The sequence below is a fragment of the Nuphar pumila genome, chromosome 10 (assembly GCF_984573655.1).
Source record: "Nuphar pumila chromosome 10, dmNupPumi1.hap1.1, whole genome shotgun sequence".
NCBI classification, from domain to species: domain Eukaryota; kingdom Viridiplantae; phylum Streptophyta; class Magnoliopsida; order Nymphaeales; family Nymphaeaceae; genus Nuphar; species Nuphar pumila.
This window is the reverse complement of record NC_143258.1, coordinates 34,880,855-34,900,616: the sequence shown is the minus strand read 5'-3', so window position 1 is coordinate 34,900,616 and position 19,762 is coordinate 34,880,855. Positions and strand designations below refer to the sequence as shown.

The window sequence follows — 19,762 nt, the reverse complement described above, 5'->3', positions numbered from 1 at the left end:
CGTTCCTGGCGCCTTTACCAGGGGTAATCGAACCAAGAGTCGAATTTATGCCTCTTTGCTTTGCCTAAATATTATCTAAGAATTTATCCTAAGCACAAAGAATCATGCTTGTGCAATGCAAGGATGTATGCTCTTTTCGAAAAGATGGTCTGAAAAATCTCCAAGTATTTCTAAGATGAATTTGATAATAGAGTAAAGAAATGGTTTCTAACTTAGGACTTGAGATTTAAAGTTCTAAGTCTTTAAAATAATCAGAGTTTTGGAAAAATAAATCTTTGAATTAAAAAAAGAATGTTTTGAAGCTGAGAGGAAAAGAAGTGAAGTTTTAGAGTCAGAAATGGACTTCTGAATTTGAATTTTGAACCTGGATTTAGGAGAGAGGATGAAGTTTGAAGTGAAATTGAATTCCAGATTTAGAGTTTGAAATCAGGATGGAATTTGGATTTGAGAAATCCAAATGGATATTTGAAAATAAAAATTGATTTAAGAAGTCCAGATGGGATCTGAAAATGGATTTGGATTTGAAGTCTAGAAATCAAGATAGATTTGGATTTGAAATCTGGAGTTGGATTTGAAGTCTGAGATCCAAAATGAAGTTGAACTCTGGAATCCTAAATGGAATTGGATCCAAAATCTAAGATCCAAGATGAAATTGGACCCAGAATCTGGATCCAAAGTGGAATTGGGTTCTAACTTTGGGTTTGGATTTTGAAAGTTCAAATGGGACTTTTGAAGATGGGTCTGGGTTTTGAAAACCCAGATTAAATTTAAAATTTAGGAAGAGTCAAATTTTGAGATTCATAATCAATCTCAAAAACCTTGATTAAGAAGCATTTTGAAGATAAATAATTTTGAATTTTGAAATCAGAAGATGAATCAGAAATTTCAAAGTTTGAACTTTAAAATTGAATGTTGAATTGAATTTGAATTGGGGAATTTGAATTTTGAGTACAAAATGTTTTTGGAATTTCAAAGTCAAATTGGACTTTGAAATTGAATCTTGAAATGAGATAGAATTGAATTTGAATATAGGAATAAGGATTGATTTGAGAAATAAAGAAAATACTCAAAATCACTTGGGGTTTTGAAAAGGAATTTTGAAAATATGATGCAATTCCATCCTAAATGATGAATGAAAGAATTTACAATTTGGTTTAGAAAATCATATTTCATTCTTTAAGTGAATTTAAAATAAGATTGAAGATATAATACACCCCTGACTATGGTCATTGGATGTATTATATAGCAATCATATTTAAATTCAAGTGAAGAATAAAATACATTTTTTGTGATTTTATAGAGTTTAAAATAAAATTAACTCTCAATATATCCTGACTATGGCCATTGATATATATTTTGAGCCAATTTTAAATTAAACTCTAATAAAAGAAGAAAATATTTGAAAATATGATGATTTTTGAAGAGGATCTAGTGTGGATCCAATGTTATTCCATAAAAGACAAAAATCCTAAGTTTTGTTCACATCCTGACTATGGCCATTGATGCAAATCATCAACTTAGGATTTAATTACCTCCTATTAGAATGGTGGACGTGCCATTCGTGTTCCCATTTGTGAATTTTCAGAAATAAAGGAGAATAATGAAACAAATGTTATTTACATGCTTATTCATTCTAATCTAAGACTGAGAATGTAGAATTTTCATTAATATCTAGCCTACTACAATATCAAAATTTGGAATTACAAAATCCTAAGTTTAAGAAAGGAAATGACATCTTCCATATATTCCCTGCAAAACAGGATTAGCACAAAATAATAGACGAATATAGAAAGAAAATGCAAACATCATATTGAATTTAGAATGCAATTGACGAAATGTTCATGTATAGGCCTTATGTTGATGAGAAAACACGTATATATGTATAATGGAAACCTATATGAGAAAGGCATATGCAATATCTTGTGATAAATGCAAGCCTACATGGATCGGCCTAAGGGTGATGCATAGGCTAAATGGGGGGTTAGGTAGTGATGTTGTACAGAGGGGTAATGAAATGGTGAGAATTTGAGCATTGGGAATCAGTTGTTGTATGCATATATAGATATATGGATATATATATATGTGTGTGTGTGTGTGTGTGTGTGTGTGTTACTAGCAGCATGGATAGTGGTACACAGGGTATTTAGCAGAAAAATAAGAATGCAAGATGGTGTAAATGCTATGGACAGTGCATTTTGCATAAGGTTAAAAACTGGACAGGTATCACAGCATATGTACAAAGGGGACAGCCATTGCACAGGTGGTGGAAATATCTAGGGAATGAACCCAGGTGGGGGTCTATGAGATGCTGCATAACTGAATTTTGCTAGGCTAATGTGAGGGTTGTGCAGTGGATGCTATACATAAAATAAAAAAGAAAAAAGAAAAGAATTGGCCATATATATATATATATATATATATTGGTAAAACCCACATGAATGTGCTGAATGTGGCAAAGTGAAGGGGGAAAGGATTGGTTTAAAAACCCTCAAGACTTCTCCAATATCAAGTTTGCTGTCAATTAAGATCGCTCCAGCAATACTTTCAACCAAATCTCCAAGAACCCTTGGTCCTTTTAATTTATTATAGGCTGGTATGCACTTGTTTTCAAATTTCACATATTCTGTCATCTGCACCAAAAGCAACTCAAAACCATGTTGTAAATGCTGCTGAAGATTATGCTTAACTGCAGCTTGAGCAAATTTTCCGTTGTTTACTGAAGCTGAACGTAAATCAGTCAACTCTCCTTGATCGATGTTTTTGTGGCTCTCAAATAGATGCCATGTGATGAGAAGATCCAACACAGAATCACCCAGAAACTCAAGACGTTGATAGCAACAACCTAGGCTGGCATCCTGCTTAGAAGCATGAATAATGGCTTCCAATAAAAGACCTATGTTCAAAATTTTGTATCCAAGTTTTGACTCCAAAGACTCAATATCTTTGTCTTGTATGGCAAAACTTAGTCTTGATGTATTCCTAGTGGCATCTGCAACCAAGGCTTGTTCATGTTCAGGATCAATACCAACCCACATCATAAAAAAAAAACATGCAGCTTCCAGACCACCACTAACATAGTATGCTCCTATCAATGCCTCCAGACAATCAGCAATTGTTTTGGAACACAACCACCTATGTCCCCGATCACAAGTAGCACCAATTTTTACAGCATTGTTTTCAATATCAGTAGGATGCGTGAGAGGAACTTCATGAGTATCAACACCACATTTACAAGGAACAGGGTGCAAGGTATATTGACCAGGAGCAAGACAACAAAGAGGATCAAATGGAGCATCTCTAATATAATTCTGCAACTTGCGATCAGTTGCCAGTCTATGAAGGGTTGCATTACATACAGCCCATGATCTACTATCAGACAATTGTCCTTCATGCTTCTCTGGATATTTCAGAAAAAGATTGCAGCTGACAACAGAATCTCCAAGCAATTCCAAACGCTCCAGGGAGAAATCTTCTAAACACCTTTTAGTTGTAAGAGCCTAAAAAATCAAACTAGATAGAATCTGACAACCACGTGAATGACTGCAAACTTCCCTTCGAAGCTGAGTGGCTAACATCATTGATTCCAACCAATGGATCAAAGAAGGCAGCAAATACAATGACCTTAATATATCTCTTGACATATCAAGACTAACCAATAGTTCAAGAGGCATGTGAATGTGGCCTTGGCTGGGATTTATAAGGGGAGTTTAGTAACATTGAAAGAATCAAGTGAATGTTGGGCTACCTGGATGCTATAGATGACCGACACTCCCACGGATGCCCGAGACAGAAGTTACAGTAGTGCCTAAGCACTGCTGTAAACACTGAAGGGGGAAGGAATGGAAGTATGTGTTATGCTGCAAGAGAGTGATGAAGCCGGGTGTATTAAGTGGTGAGTGGCTTTCTACGGGAAGAGTGGCAAAGTGTGTGTGCACCGGGTTAATGGAGCACATACACAAGTTAATATAGATGCCTGCAACAAAACAATATTTATATGCACATGACAATATAGCAAGATTAATGAGGTGAAAGTAATGTTTAATCAACTATTAATCAAGAAAGAAAATAGAGCTTTTGGGAAATGCTAACCAATAACTTCATAAATACCTCACAGTGCAGATGATTTTTCCTATGATACTGTATTGAGCTTCATTTCCACTTAAAGATATATGAACATTGTATTGAGCTTCATTTCCACTTGAAGATATACACACATATCCTAAAAAAATATGTTGTCAAATATCTTCAATACTTAGCATATACTTTTGTGATCATAGATTGCACAACAGTAGATCATGAGAGACTGAATGAACACACGAACAACATGCTGAACCGGCATATACAGATGAATCGAACAACTGATGATGGAGATCCAACTTTGATCTCTATCAACCCACAACCAGGTTGCCCACCTCTGTTTGACCCTAATAACAAGATGATTTTTAGTGGGCCCGAAGAGCTCTTTGTCACAAGAGGTATGCTCCTCCAGGCTACTCACGATCTTTTCAAATATTGTTCCCTCTTATATGCTCTTAATCGACCCACAAGCATATACGGACATTGAATCCACCGATTGGTGGGAAGGTTTATGTACAGCAGCATATGTAAATGGAGTTACCCCCTATAACAACATTTATGTTACTAAATTTTGCCAATGATCATTACCTTGACGTCTGGATTTCTTCAATGCTCATTGCCCACTTACCCTGAAGCACCTTAGTGTCTGAATGTGTGTGGAATTTACTTACGAAATGGAGAAATGATCTTTTTGCAATGAAGTAGTAAATACAGTAAATGAAATTGCCAAGAAATATAAGCGACTGTGATGAATCGGGATACTGATTGAGTAGATGTAATGCACTGGCTGGCGTGAACCAGAGAATCAAATGCTTAACCAGATATCAAGATGGACACGAGAAATCTAAAATAAAAAAGTAAAAATAAAAAGGTAAATGAAGATCAAAATACCGTGGATGGTTAAAACGAAAGTAAGAAAAATGGCTTATCAGTAAGAGTGATCGTGATATCAAACAGGAAATCAAGATTTAACATAGAAATCTCGATGTAAACAGGTGATTGAAAATCCAACAAGATCAAAACTAAAAGAAAGAGATTAGAATGAAACGAGATATGCAGAATGTAAAGTAAGGGATGAAGCCTAATGCTGGATGGACTTGAAACTAACAGAAAAGGAAAATAAGTGAATAACAAGAAAGAGAAAAAAAGGAGAATCGAAAATCAGAATGCATGCTAATCTGCTAGAATTTCAATACAAATAGGGAATCAAAGCCACAAAAGGAAATACATATATATATAAAAAAAAAACTAACTATAAAAGGAAAAGAGTAAAACGAAATCAAAAGGGAAAATCAGAGGAGAAATTCCAACAAACCACAATCAAGATAGAAAGAAGGAAAACACAAATCAGAATTAGGAAAAATTACAAATAAATAAAAAAGAAAATGTTGGAATTAGGATATTCCGGTTGATGTTGCACGTACATAGGTCGATCTTGTTGCAAACAGATCGATTCTACGTGTGTGCTTTGAAAAAAAAAAGAAGAAGGAAAAAGAAATCAAAAAAATAAGATGAAAGAAGAAAACACAAAAAAAAAGGAGTGTTGCTTACCTTAGCCTTGGTGTTGTTGGCTGGTGGGCTTCCTTCAGCTGATCGGAAGAGGAAACTACCAGAATTCAGAGAAGAAAGAAGAGGGAGAAGAAGAAGATGTGTATGGAAGGGTGAGAACGGATGATAAATGGAGTCCCCTGCGTGCTCCTCTTAAAGGGCAAGAAGGAAGGTTTGAGAGAGGGAGGATTCGGTTGGAGATGAGTGGCTAATGGAGAAGAGGAGGATTGGAGGGTGATGGGGAAGCTTCCAGTGAGTTTGTTGGTGGGAGGCCGAGAGAAAGGAAGAGAGGCGTTGCCCATCCGACTTCTTACAAAGAGAAACCCTAAAAAAGTTAGTAATGGAGTCCTTCAGGTTTTTCACGATTTTTTCAAAAAGGAGGTTCCTTTACAAGGTCTTCTTAAAAAAAGGTTTTTCTTAAAAAGGATATTTTCAAAAGGGAGGTTTTCAAAAACCGATTTTTGTTGTTTTTTCTATTATATATTTTTTCTTCTTTTTTTCTTTATATTTTCTATTTTTTTGGTATTTTTGAAATGAAAATATGAATCTAAGAAAAAAATAAAAAATTATTTTATAATTTTTGAGAAATATTTTCACAAAGAAGGGCTTTCTGAGAAATCGGGGTTATTTTGGGGAAATTTCTTCAGAAGATGGGTTTGGATCCAGTTTTTGAGAAAATATTCTAGTTTTGAACCCCGAATTGAGGAACATAACGCGATGGATCCAAACGGATACCGGACGAACTGTCTGAGCCTTTCAAAAAGTTATTTTGGTAATTTAGAGAACTTGATTTTAAAATTGGATAACGAAGCTCAGATTTGGATTTTGACAATGGATCCGGATTCGGGATCGAGTCAGATATATAAAACGAATTTAATTTTAGTAAAATCTGAGAAATAGACTGGAATTTAGATTTAAAAGTGACTCAATTACTCAGAAAAATGGGGTCAGGGGCAAAAAGGGAATATTTATAAGATTTTGAAAAATTTGGGGTGTTCACAGTAGGTGAAATGAGCTTTCTTTTTCTGCTCATTCTGATGGTTGTTCTTGGTTAAAGTGAAGCGTTCATAGACTCTGTTCTCCATGCTTAGTTTGAGCCATATGGCTCGTTCGATCAACTCGATGAAAGTTCTAGATGGTGAGGTGAAAATTAAACCTCTTAGAGGCTGCGAGAAATTATTAAGGATCAGTGACAAAGCATGCCTCTCTGTTATGGGGTCCCTTATTTTGTTGCAAGTTGACCTCCATCGATGAATGTAATCCCTTGCTTTCTTATTTTCTCTCTGCCTGAGGTTGTAGAGATGGCTCAATGTTGGGAGTGCTTCTGTAATGAATAGAAATCGCTCAATGAATAAATTCACCACCTTATCAAATTCCTTTAGCTCGATGGGGTTTATGTGTTCCGCATACCATTTTGCAGTGGTTCCTTCTAGGCTGCAGAGAAAGCAAAGGAATAGAGCCATGTTGTCTCTCTTAAACTTAGAGCATTCAGCAAAGAACATGGTGAGGTGTACTTTGGGGTCACCTGAACCGTCGAACTTGATGAATTTTCTGGAAAGATTTTCAAGATCATCATCCCCTTCTAAACCATCGTAGAAGTCTTCGTTGGTGAAGACTTTCTTGCCCTTGTTGCGGGCTTGTAGATCTTTGACTACTCTGGCCATCTCCTTAAATTGGGCTTGCAATGGATCTTCTATGACCTTGCCCTTCAGTTTGCGGGCAGCCCCTTGCTCTTGAGCAGATTTCTGGAATGTTGGGGGTATCTCATATTCTTCATCAATATCTTCTGCTGAATCTGCTTCATCTGAAATGTCTTCTAGCTGAACATGCTTCTTAGAAGTATTCTCGGATTAATCTAGATAAACCTACATTTTTTGTGCTAACTTGTTTTCTAGTTTTGCAGGATTATTCAAGTGGAAGACTTAGCTCTTTTATTTTATTTTATTTTATTTAATTGAATGTAATATCAAGTTGTAATTTTTGGAATAAGAGTTACATTTTCTGCTTAGAATAGGATGCATTGCATATAGTTTGCTTTCGTATAATTTCAATATCTGATGTATGATTCGTGCACATTTTTCCAAATCCACTATAGTTGACACAAATGGCACGTGCACAAGCTCTTAGGGAGTTGACAAACTTGGTGGAATTTGTATTTATGGTCATAGTAAGAATACGAAGGAAACCCAGATTTGTGATCTTCGTATTAGCCATATCAAGCCTACACTCTTAGGCTAACTTCAAAATGCACTGCATTTTTCAAAAATTTAAAAGGATTTCCTCAATTCCTCAAAGAAATATCTCTTAAATCCATATCAATTCATTTCAATCATTTCAAACAATCCTATGCTTTCAATTCAATTCAGAGAAATCGATTTTCTCATAATTTTTTAAGTCTTTTTCAGGATTTGATTTTCTCAAAAACTTTGAGTTTTTAAATGGTATTTCAAGTATTTCCCAAATTTAGACCATGATTTTCCAATGTTCCAACATTCTCAATTTCATTTTCAAAGTTCAAAAGTCAATTTTCTCAAAATCCTTGAATTATTTTTTAAACTGATTTTCTCAGAATTCCCAAATTTACTTAAGAAATCGATTCCATTTCAAATCCAAATCTCAAAATTGATTTTCTCAAAGTTTCAATTGTCCTCAGAATCCATTTTTCATTCAAAAGTCATTTTCTAATGAAATTCATGATTTTCCCAGGAATTCCTTTTCCAAGCATTTTTTAAAGCACATTTCAATATTCCAAGCAAACATCATATTTCTCAAACTTGCATTTTTTTAAGAATTTCATAACACATGCCTGATTCTCTGTGCATTTTAGGAAAAAGAGCATGATTTAGATAGTTGAGTCGAGTTAAAGTACATATTTGATCATTGGTTTAATTACGCCGGGTAAGGGCACCAGGAACGGTTGAACCACGTACTGATAGGCAGATCTCATTCCACAAATTTCTCCCACAAATTTCAAAAACAGAGGCGAGTACTTTTTAAAACCAATTTTCAAAACTTTGGTTGAGTTTGACTCGCAGAATCGTTTCTCTCTCTCGTAGAGGGAGGAAAAATTTTTGCGATGATAATAGAGTTCTTCTAACTGTCACTTCAACTCTTCGAGCTCTGTCGGAGCCATATGATACGGTGCCTTGGAAATAGGAGTAGTTCCAGGCAACAACTCAATACAAAACTCAATCTCATGCTTTGGTGGTAATCTGAGCAATTCTTCTCGAAACACATCAGAGAATTCCCGAACTACGTCTAAGTCCTCGATCAGAACTAACTCAGGCTCAATTGGGGTAATACTGACCAGAAACGCAGTACCCCCATTTCGCAGATTCTTCTGGGCTTTAAAAGAAGAAATTAAACGACTATCTCGCAACGGTCGAGAAAGCTTGATCTCTAAAACAGGACGATCAGACTAAAACAAGACTACTCTACCTTCTCTACAAAGAACTTGAGCATGATACTCAAACAATCAATCCATGCGTAAAATAACGTCAAACTTAGTCATGTCTAGCAGGGTTACGTCAGCTGGCAAGTTCTGCCCTGCCACTGACACCTCGATGCTCAGAATATAAGAATCACAAAATGACTGATCATCTGTCGGAGTACGAACCTCCAACGGGTAATTCAAAGATTCTATAGTCAAAGGCAATATCTTAGCAAATATGGCAGATATAAAGGAATGGGAAGTGCCGCAATCAAATAACGTAAAAGTTGCATGACCAACAACTAGAATAGTACCTTAGACCAACTCGCCTTTGGTCACTTGTTCTACTGTAGCTGCGTAGGCACGTCCTGCGATAGCTTTCTGGTTGTCTTGCCTCTGCTGATGCGACTGTTGCGGTTGTCTCTGTTGTGTTGTCTGTGATGTGCTTGGTGCATTCCTCTTTTATGTGTCCCCTAAGACCACAGTAGGGGCAATCACTCAACTCATGGGAACAGATTTGTCCCACATGATTGTTATCATCACAAAATTTTTTCCTCCCTCTGCAAGAGAGAGAAATGATTCTGCAAGTCAAACTCGACCAAAGTTTTGAAAATTGGTTTTGAAAATTACTCGCCTCCATTTTTGAAATTTGTGGGAAAATTCTGTGGAATGGGATCCGCCTGTCGGTACGAGGTTCTACTGTTTCTGGCGCCTTTACCAGGGGTAATCGAACCAAGGATCAAACATGTGCTTTGACTTGACTCAAATATCTAAATTATGCTCTATTTTCCTAAAATGCACAAAAAATCAGGCATGTGCTATGGAATTTTGAAAAGATGCAAGTTTGTGAAATATGATGTTTGCTTGGAGAATTGAAATGTGTTTGGAAAAGGAATTCCTAGAAGAATCATGAATTTCATTGGAAATAAGGAATTTGCATTAGAAAGTGACTTTTGAAAAGAAAATTGATTCTCAGGAAAGTTTGAACTTTGAGAAAATTAATTTTTTTTTAGATTTGGACTGCTTTTCTAAGAAAATCGATTTCTAAAATGGATTTGAGAATTCTTGGGAAAACCCAGTTTCAGAAGTAATTCAAAGTTTTTGAGAAAATCGATTTTGGAGCTTTGAAACTTAAAATTGAGAATATTAAAATATTGGAAAATCATAATTTGAACTTGGGAAATACTTGAAATATCATTTGAAAACTCAAAAATTTTGAGAAAATTAATTTCTGAGGACTTAGAAAATTTTGAGAAAATCGATTTCTCTGAATTGGAATTGGGAGATGAGTTTGAAAATGATGCAAATTGAATGAATGAGTATGAATTTGAAAGATATTTTCTTGAGGAATTGGGAAAATCCTTTTGAGTTTTTGAGAAATGCAGTGCATTTTTGAAGTTAGCCTAAGAGTGTAGGCTAAATGTGGCTAATATGAAGATCACAAATCTGGGTTTCCTTCGTATTCTGACTATGGCCATAAATACAAATTTCACCAAGTTTGTCAACTCCCTAAGAGCTTGTGCACGTGCCATTCATGTCAACCATAGTGGATTTGGAAAAATGTGCATGAACGATACATTCATCAGATATTGAAATTGCGAAAGCAAACTATATGCAATGCATCCTATTCTAAGCAGAAATGTAACTCTTATTCCAAATTTACATTTTGATATTACATTGAATAAAATGAAAAGAAATAAAAAGTCTTCCACCTGGATATTCCTGTAAAACTAGAAAACAAATTAGCATAAAAATGTAGGTTTATCTGGATTTATCCAAAAATATTGAAAAATTATCAGATATTATCCAGATATAAACCCTGATTCATACCTCCCTGATATAAACATGAGAAATATATGATGAAAATTCAAATAATAAAACTTGGAAATTCGAAATTAGAGTGAAAATGACAAAAATGCCCCGATAGCAAGACTATGGCCTTGAAATCAGGGTTTTTCAGAAATAATATTTGTAAAATAAGAGTTTTGAAATCCAAATAAAAATAAATCAAATACAAGATGATATGATATGATTGAAAATATGAAAAACAAAGTTTAAAAATTCGAAATTAAGGTAAAATGACCAAAATGCCCCTGATAGCAAGACTATGACCTTGAAATCAGAGTTTTCTAAAATAAATTTTGTAAAATGCAAACTTTAAAATTCCAATGAATGCAAATGGTATGAAAATCAACTATAATATGATATGAGATGATGATAAACATATTTAAAACCCTAAAATGTAAAAATATTATAAAATTGCTAAATTTCACCTAATTTTTGCCTGAGTTTCGCTTTTGATTTTAAAAATGAACTAAGACAAAAGGAAAATGAGCTTAGAATTGGCTTAGATTTGGCATGGACACCTATACTAACCCTAAGAATAGAATGGAATCCAAAAAATAATATTTTTGGTATTTTTTAATATAGAAATTCAAATAAAAACCATAAATTACATGAGTTTTTGCCTAAAAAATTAGATTTAGCCTAATAAAAACTGAATTTTGAGTACTAACCTACAATAGAAATTCCCCAAATTTTATGGGATGATAGAGGACAGTTAGGAAAAGATTTATTCCTTTTATAGTTTCAGGATTTGACCTATGGTTGGAGATTTACAACTCTGGCAATTCGGATCAGAATATGGTGACTCTGGAATTTAGGGCAGACTGATAGGTTTTTACAACAAATACAGGAAAAATAGTGAACAGTAGCCAAAATGGCTAAAATTTTAGGTGGAGGTCCCTTACATAAAGAGGAACAAATCCTATTTTTACAGTTTTGGCATTAGACCTACAGATTGGAAGGACACGATGGGTTCTTCTGATAAAATTAAATTAATAGGGATTTAACCAGTGAACTTGTAAAATCTGTAAAAATAAAAATCCGAGCTCTAAAAATCTTGAAATTCTTGGAAAAGATAGAAGAGTTTATTAGGAACAACTCCACTATTGATGGTTTTGGCATTGGACCTACCGGTTGACGCGCCGCAGTGGATTAGAGTCGGTCTAGACCCTGACAAGTAGAAAACTAAATTTTCACAAAAGTCTAGAAAATCTGATTTTTTGCAGAGACTGAATTCTTTTATAAAAATCCAGAAAAACACTAAAAAATAATAGGTTCTAACAGGGATCCACATTATTTTTTTGATAAGGATTCAGATCTTCCATGGGGGAGATCACGGGTCCTCAAGTCTGCTAAAATGGGACTCCATATTTTCACAGGGTTTAAAACCCGATTCAAAGTCCGATTTGTTTAATGAGATTACGGGACCCAAATGGATCTGGGTTTTTGGCAAGAGGTCACATACAATCAGACATAGTTGTCATAAAATTTTCAGGATTTAAAGACAAAAAATCGGACATGGAATAATAACCGGATTGTGCATAAAATCAAAACCTATATATTTCTAGGCAAATACTAAGGAGTCTAATAAGACCAAAAAGAAGACAATAAAACTAATTAAGCCAAACGCCTATGGCATATGACTTTCATGAAAATGATGCTTAAAATAACATAAAATAAATAAATAAAAAAGAAGAAGAAGGGAGATATGAAATTGATTGCTATTGGCTATTGTCATGAGAGATCTGATCCATCTTCCGGATGGATCATCTTGCATGTATAGCATTAACATGGGCGACTATCATTTTATGCCATTTAATCCTCATAAAGAGACTTGTGAATCCAGTCTTAAACTGGATTCACATTAGATCCATATAAGCATCATATGAAAAAATTTCATTACGCCCTGAGACAAAGAGTTTTTTTTTTACCTTGAAGAAGGCTTGTAATGGTTGTAGAGGAGGTTGCTACACTTTGATGTGGGCTGAAGCTGGAGATGGATGTTGGAGATTGTGGAAGAGTTGTATGGAGGAGCATGTTGTTGCCTTGGTTGGGGCTGCTGCTGGAGATGGATGCTGGAGGTTGTTTCAAGGTAGCTGCGGAAGGAGGAGATAGAAAGGTGGTGCGTCGGCTGGTGGTGATGGCTGCAATGCTGGTGCTGAACCGATGGAGTTGAAGATGGTTCAAAGGGAGTTGTGGAGGTTACCTTGGTTGATGGACGTGAAGATCTGCTAGGGATGGTGGCTGGGGTAGTGGTTGTTGCAACAGGATGGCTGAAGGGAATGCAAGAGAGAGAGAGAGAGAGAGAGAGAGGTCCTTGGGTTGAGAGAAAGCTCCCACCGTGCGAGTGTTTTTTTAATTAAAACCTAAAACTTAGGTTTTAATTAGAGATAGACTTAGTGATTGAGAAGGGAAGGGGAGATGCGTGAGTTTCTTTTGGAGATAGATGAAGGCAGCCATATGGTGACCTTGGGATTTAGAAAGGAGATCAAGGAAGGAAGGGGAAAGGAGGGAAAGAAAAGAAGGAAAGAAAGGGAAGAAGAAGAAAAAAAAGAAGGGAAAAAGAAAAGGAAAGAAAGGAAGAGGGAAGATGAAGGGAAGAGAAGAATGGGTTGTACATGAATGAGAAGGAGAAGGGAAAGAAGGAAGAGGAGAAATGAAGAGAGAAAAGAAAGAAAGGAAAGAAAGAAAAAGAAGATAAAGGAAGAAAGAAAGAAAACAAGATAGAAGAAAGGAAAGAAAAAGAGGAGGGAAAAAGGAAGGAAAAGGAAAGAAGAAAAAGAAAGTGGGAAGAGGGCTGGTCGACCCCCTTGTGCGTCCCACCTCTCTCTAAAAAAAAATGAAATAATAAAAAGAAAATAAAAAGATAAAAAAATATTTTTTTTTAAATAAAAAGAAAGTGCAAATGGATTCAATAGTGGCGCCACCCTAAGGATGGGTCCATATTCAATTTTGAAACTCATTTTGAAGGCCAGAGGGGTAAAATGGTCTCTTAGAAAAATTCCAAACGAAATGAGCTATTTTTGGCAGTTTTTGAAATGAGCTCAGAATTTGAAGTTCTATACCCCATTGCGGAGCAAATCCAGTCTAGAGTTTGAAAAACCAAGTTTGAAAAGAATCCAGATTATTTTCTCAGAAAAATATTTCCAGATTTAGAATCTTGGGGGTAAAAATGCCAATTTTAGAAACCCAGGGTTTGAAATTGATTTTTGAAAGTTTTAAAATTCGAATCTGGATTGAAATTTTCAAAACTGGAGTTCTGGATCTCGAAAATAAAATGAAATATGATGAAATGTTATGAAATAATGAAAATGATGAGAAATGATATGAAATGCCATGCGAAATGCTAACCGTGAATGAAGAAATTTGGATATTGGACCCCGATTGACAGTTGTACTAGTTCAAAAAGTGATAAAATTGATAAAAATTGGCAAAATGGTTCAAGAAATGATTTTTGTCTCTGTCGGTCCAGAGCGACACTGAAAATTGAGGTTTGAGCTGGGTTTTAGGGTTTCAGAACTCAACTGGACTGACCAGACACTGACTCAACCGAACTCCCAGACTGAATTATCAAGAAATACTGTCATTTTTAGAGAAATGGTCACTGGAGTGAAGTGAATTACAGACCAGAGCTGGGTTTGAGCTAGAATAAAGATCAGTAATACTGAAATGAACTAAAGTTGAAGCTCTAACACTAGCTCAACTGACTGGACTTAGCTCAATTTCATCTAAATGAGTTGAAATGGGCTCCTGAACACTTGGAAATGGTTTTGAACTGAAACTGGAGCACTTGAACTTCTGGTGAGCTCAAGCTAGACTCAGGGGAATACGACTGACTGAGAATGACTGACTCAGAGACAATTGGCTTGGATTTGAGTGAAAAATGGGCTCATTTTTTAAGAAATGATCCCATTTTGGCAGGAATGGTCAGAAATGAACATGATCTGCTCACTGTGAGCTCAGGTGAGCTAGAAATGATTGAAATTCTAACTATTTTGAGCTTGAGAATGAGCTTGGTCGACTCTAACTGACCAGGGTTCTAGGATGACCTAGGGGTAAAATGATAATTTTCCTAATGAAAGTGTGTAAAATGGTAATTTCCTGACACAAAATTGAGAGTTGACTCCTGTACTGACCTATTAGGGTTGGCATCTACACGAGGGGGGTTGTCTGAGAATGGATGAGGAAAATTTAAGGTGTTTACAATGATATATCTCGTATCTCCCACACGGAGGTGCTGGATGTGCGAGTACTTGTGCATTTTCCACAATCTGTTGTACATCTCTATCGAGGGATTCCACACCTCAAATCAACCCATGCAGGGCACCAAGAATCCTTTCATGTCTCGTATCCGATGGCATCTATCAAACCATATTTCTAAGTATGCATGCTTAAATTAAATAAGGTAGTAATCAACAATAATCAACAAAATATAACGAATAAAACATACAGTGCGATGGATAATGCACGCTGAAGTCTTGGACCACACTTAAAGTTGCTCTGATACCAATCTCTGTTGTGCCCCAAACCCCAACCTTGGAAAAACCTTTAAATTTTTGAGGAATTTTTTTTTTGAAATGGTTTTACGATAAACAGCAGAAAGCAAGGAAAAAGGGGTAACTACGTAACAAGGCCGCAAGTCTGAGCAAGCCATAAGTAAGTAAAGCATACATGTCTATCAAAATCCAAAAGAGTACAGATCTCAAGTTTAAAGGATTATACAACCCATAAGTTTAAAAATACAAAATGAGACAAACGTATAACAAATCTAATAGTCTCTCAAAACAGAGGGATCATCCCCTCAAAACCCTAAAACCAAACAGGAGCAGGATCTGCAGCTAAGTGTGAATCCTCAAGCCTCCACCGTGTGTCATCGCATCACCAATATACCTATTCATCACCTGCATCCCCATAAAACGGGGTCAGTACTCTTGCGAGGTGGTGAAGAACAACATCATATCTCTATTTCTCAAGGAAGAAGCATGTATATAACCTGAAACATGTGAAACAACAGATACATGTGCTTGTGTCAAGTAAGTGCACGTGTAACAAGTACAAACCAGCTAAAGCAGTAAAACAAGGAACTGAGCAACTACTAAACACAGGTGACTAGGAAAGGTATGGAAAACAAAGCAAGTACAAAAATAATTAAGCAAGTAAAGAACTACTAAGGTACGTCAGCAGTGATTGATTAGTATTTAAGTTCTTCTAATTACTCCTTCAAGTACGCGAAGGAACCTTGCATTCTGTGAGCCATACACCCGGCGTCTGTTATTCAAATTCTAATATGGTAACTGGGGATACTACAAACTGATTAAACCTCATGCGAGCAGTGCGTAGCTGAGAGAAACCCTCGCATAGGTAAGGATTGCAATTCATACTACTGCAGTAGTGAGGTATCTTAGAAGATCACCTCGACCTTCCTAACTCTGAGTGACTGGAGGTCAAAGGACGCTACAGCTCCTGTAAAAACACATGTCATAGTAACGACTAGTCACTCAGGGTTGTACCATCCACCCTCTCTAAGGTGAACCGTTTTGTGAATGGGGCGCAACAGGTTCATCTTTCTTAGGCTCATTTATCAAGTCACACCTCCTTTCGAGGTGTTTATGCCTCATGGTCCCCATGGGGTACGCAAACGAGGTCTTAGCTTGCCCATTCACGTGCTCAGCCTCATGCGACTAACAAGAGCACGTCGCTCGTGAAAGCAATCATAACACCATTTTATCTTTTTCATTATTAGGGTATAGACATACGTGAGCTCACACACGAGCAAAGGGGCCATCACCCAAAGACTCCAACCGAGTCTAAGAACCGCAACAGTGTTTCTCATACCCTATGGTGTTATAGTTTTTTTTTTGTGCCATTCTCTTCATTACATGTATAATGTGCACTCTGTGCACTCATCAATGCCTCAAGCACGAGACCAAACTGTACCCTTTTGAGGTACGTAAAAAGTAGTACAAGTATGTCAAGATATGCTACGTGCAAGTGTGAACTAAGAACCACATACTCTCAAGTTATTCGCACAATTATAAAAATAGAGGCATGAATACATATGCATATCTTAGGAAACACATTTCAATTCCGTGAGAATATGCGGGTGAGTGTACAATTTCATAATTTTAAGAGATATGTGATTCATGAGTATAACATACCATAATTGCAAGTACATCAAGTTGAACAAATATTGCAAGGTTCTAGATATACAATTTTAGCAGTTAGAAACTACAAATGTCATAATTTGGCAATTCACGCATGGCGAGGATACTTTCATAGAAAAGATTCATGGTTTTTTTTATACACTCATGTGTTGAGATTGAATTCTTAAACATTCTCATCCGTATGGGAATTACGTTAGCATTTCCACGGGGAAATAGTCGTGCTTAAAGAATCCATGAAGCAAATGCAATATGAAGTACAATAGAGAATTTACCAATAGGAGACTCGTGGTCGATACACTCATGAGTTGAGATTGAGAACTAAGATATTCCCATACATATGGGAATTACATTAGCATTACCATGGTTGGGCGTTGCGCCTGCGGAACCCGATGCTACGAGAATGATGGTTTGACAAAAATTCTGAGACTTACAACTGATGAAGGACTTTATGTGCGTGTGGGTGGCATAGAGCTCACCCGACTACTCATACCGAAACTACCAAAATGGGACCAAGGAGGTGTAATCATTGCAAAAAAAATTCCTCTTGTGTTCCCTCTTTTCCTTTTCTTTGTCTTTCTAGCCTCTATTCCCTTTTTGAAGGGGAATAAAAGATAGAAAAGAAGAGAGAAGAGAAAAGAAAGAAGAGAGAGAAACACTTTTGCAAAGGTCTCACTTGACCTTAATTTTGAAAATGTTTTGAAATTACTCCCCTCCATTTTTGAAAATTTATAGAAAAATGGAGAGACGGAATGCGCTCGGCGGTACGAGGTTCGATCGTTCCTGGCGCCTTTATCAGGGGTAATCGAACTAAGGATCGAATTTATGCCTTTTGCTTTGCCTAAATATTGTCTAAGAATTTATTCTAAGTCTAAGAATGCACAAAGAATCATGCTTGTGCAATGCAAATGCAAAGATATATGCTTTTGAGAAAATAATTTAGAAATTATGGGATTTTTCAAGTGATTTTGAAATAATTTGAAGATACTTGAAGAAATGCTTCAAAGGGTTGAAATAGGTTTGAAAAAGATAGATTTTGAATCTAACTCAGAACTTGGAAATGGATCTGGAAGAAGAGAGTCAAATTTCTAAGTCTTGAAATAATCAGAGTTCGAAAAAATAAATCATGGATGAAGAGAAAGGGAGAATTGGAATTCAGAATTTTGAAGTAGGAATGAGATTTCAATGTTAAAAATGAACTTTGAATTTGAATTTGATTCTCAAAATCGATTCTGAAAAGGGGATCTTTGATCTTGAGTTTTAAATTCAGAGCTTGAAACAGGAACTGAATTTGGAAGTTAAATTTAGGCTTGGGAAAAGTAAATTTCAAAAATAGAGCTGGAATTGGAATTCAGATTTGAAAATCAATGTGAGATTTGGGAATGGAATTGAGTTTGGTATTGGAAATCAAATTGGAGAATGGGATTTGGATTTAAAAATCTGAATCCAAGATGGAATCGAATTTGAAATCTGGAATCCTAGATGGAATTGGATTTTGAAAATCTGGAATCCTAGATGGGGTTGGATTCGAAATCTGGAATCCAAGATGGAATTGGATTTTAAATCTGGAATTCGATATGGAATTGGATTTGAAGTCTGGAGTCCTAGATGGAATGGGATTTAAAATCTGGAATCCTAAATGGAATTGGTTTTGAAATCTGGAATCCTAGATGGAATTGGATCCGAAATCTGGAATCCAAGATGGAATTGGATCTTGCAATCTGGAATCCAAGATGAGATTGTATTTGAAAATCTGAATCCAAGGTGGAATTGGGTTCTAAATCTAGAATCCAAGATGGAATTGGATTTCGAAAATCCAAATGAGACTTTGAAGATGGATATGGATTTTGGAATCCAAATTGAATTTGATTGTGGAAGTGGATTTTGAGAAATTCAAGTGGAATTCAAAAATGTGGAGTTGGATTTGAGAAAATCCTGATTGAATTTGAAAAATGGACTTGAATTTAGCACTAATCTTAATCTTAAAATGATCTGAAGATTAAAACTCAGAAGTTTTCAAAAGAACTTAGGGATTTAGGAATTTGAAGTGAAGAATAGAAAACCTGAAATCAGGAGATGAACTTCAAAGTTGAACTTTGAAGTTCAATCTGGAATATTGAATTGAATTTAAAACCGAATCCTGAAAATGGAAGTGAATTTGAATTTTCAAATTTGAATTTGAACTTTGAAATTGGATTCGAATTGAAAGTTGAACTTTGAATATAAAAGTGAATTCGAAATTTCAAAGTCAAATTGGACTTTGAAATTGAAATTTGAATTTTGAAATGAGATAGAATTGAGAATAGAAAGATGATTTTGAATAAGATTTGAGGATTGATTTGAGAAATGAAGAAAATATATCTCAAAATCACTTGAATCTTGAAAAAAAGAATTTTTAAAAATATGATGTAATTCTATCCTAAATGATAAATGAATTAAAAGAATTTGAAATTGGTTTTTTGAAAAGCATGTTGCATTCTTTAAATGAATTGAAATAAGATTGAAGATATAATACATTTCTGACTATGGTCATAAAATGTATTATATAATAATCATGTTTAAATTCAAGTGAAGAATAAGACACATTTTGGTGTCTTTATAGAGTTTAAAATGAAATTAACTCTCAATATATCCTGACTATGACCATTGATATATATTTTGAGTTAATTTTAAGTAAAACTCTGATAAAAGAAGAAAAATA

At 35.5% G+C, this 19,762-nt stretch overlaps 1 protein-coding gene across 1 annotated transcript; it reads right to left on the bottom strand.

Moving 5' to 3' along the window:
* Positions 1 to 2,273: 2,273 nt before the first annotated feature.
* LOC149826639 (endoribonuclease Dicer homolog 3b-like) lies at positions 2,274 to 8,952 on the bottom strand. Its single transcript, XM_090018353.1, has 4 exons — positions 8,947 to 8,952; positions 7,326 to 7,445; positions 2,487 to 3,497; positions 2,274 to 2,357 (listed from the first exon to the last, which is right to left on the bottom strand). The coding sequence occupies exons 1-4, from the start codon at positions 8,950 to 8,952 to the stop codon at positions 2,274 to 2,276; spliced, it is 1,221 nt and encodes a 406-aa protein (XP_089874479.1).
* Positions 8,953 to 19,762: the final 10,810 nt, after the last annotated feature.

Coding starts and splice junctions, on each gene's coding strand:
- LOC149826639 (XM_090018353.1), bottom strand. Junction 3,498..7,325: donor CCCGCAAACTGAAGGGCAAG/GTCATAGAAGAT, acceptor TTGATTTTTTAG/GCTCTTACAACTAAAAGGTG. Junction 2,358..2,486: donor ATATTGGAGAAGTCTTGAGG/GTTTTTAAACCA, acceptor TTTTATGTATAG/CATCCACTGCACAACCCTCA.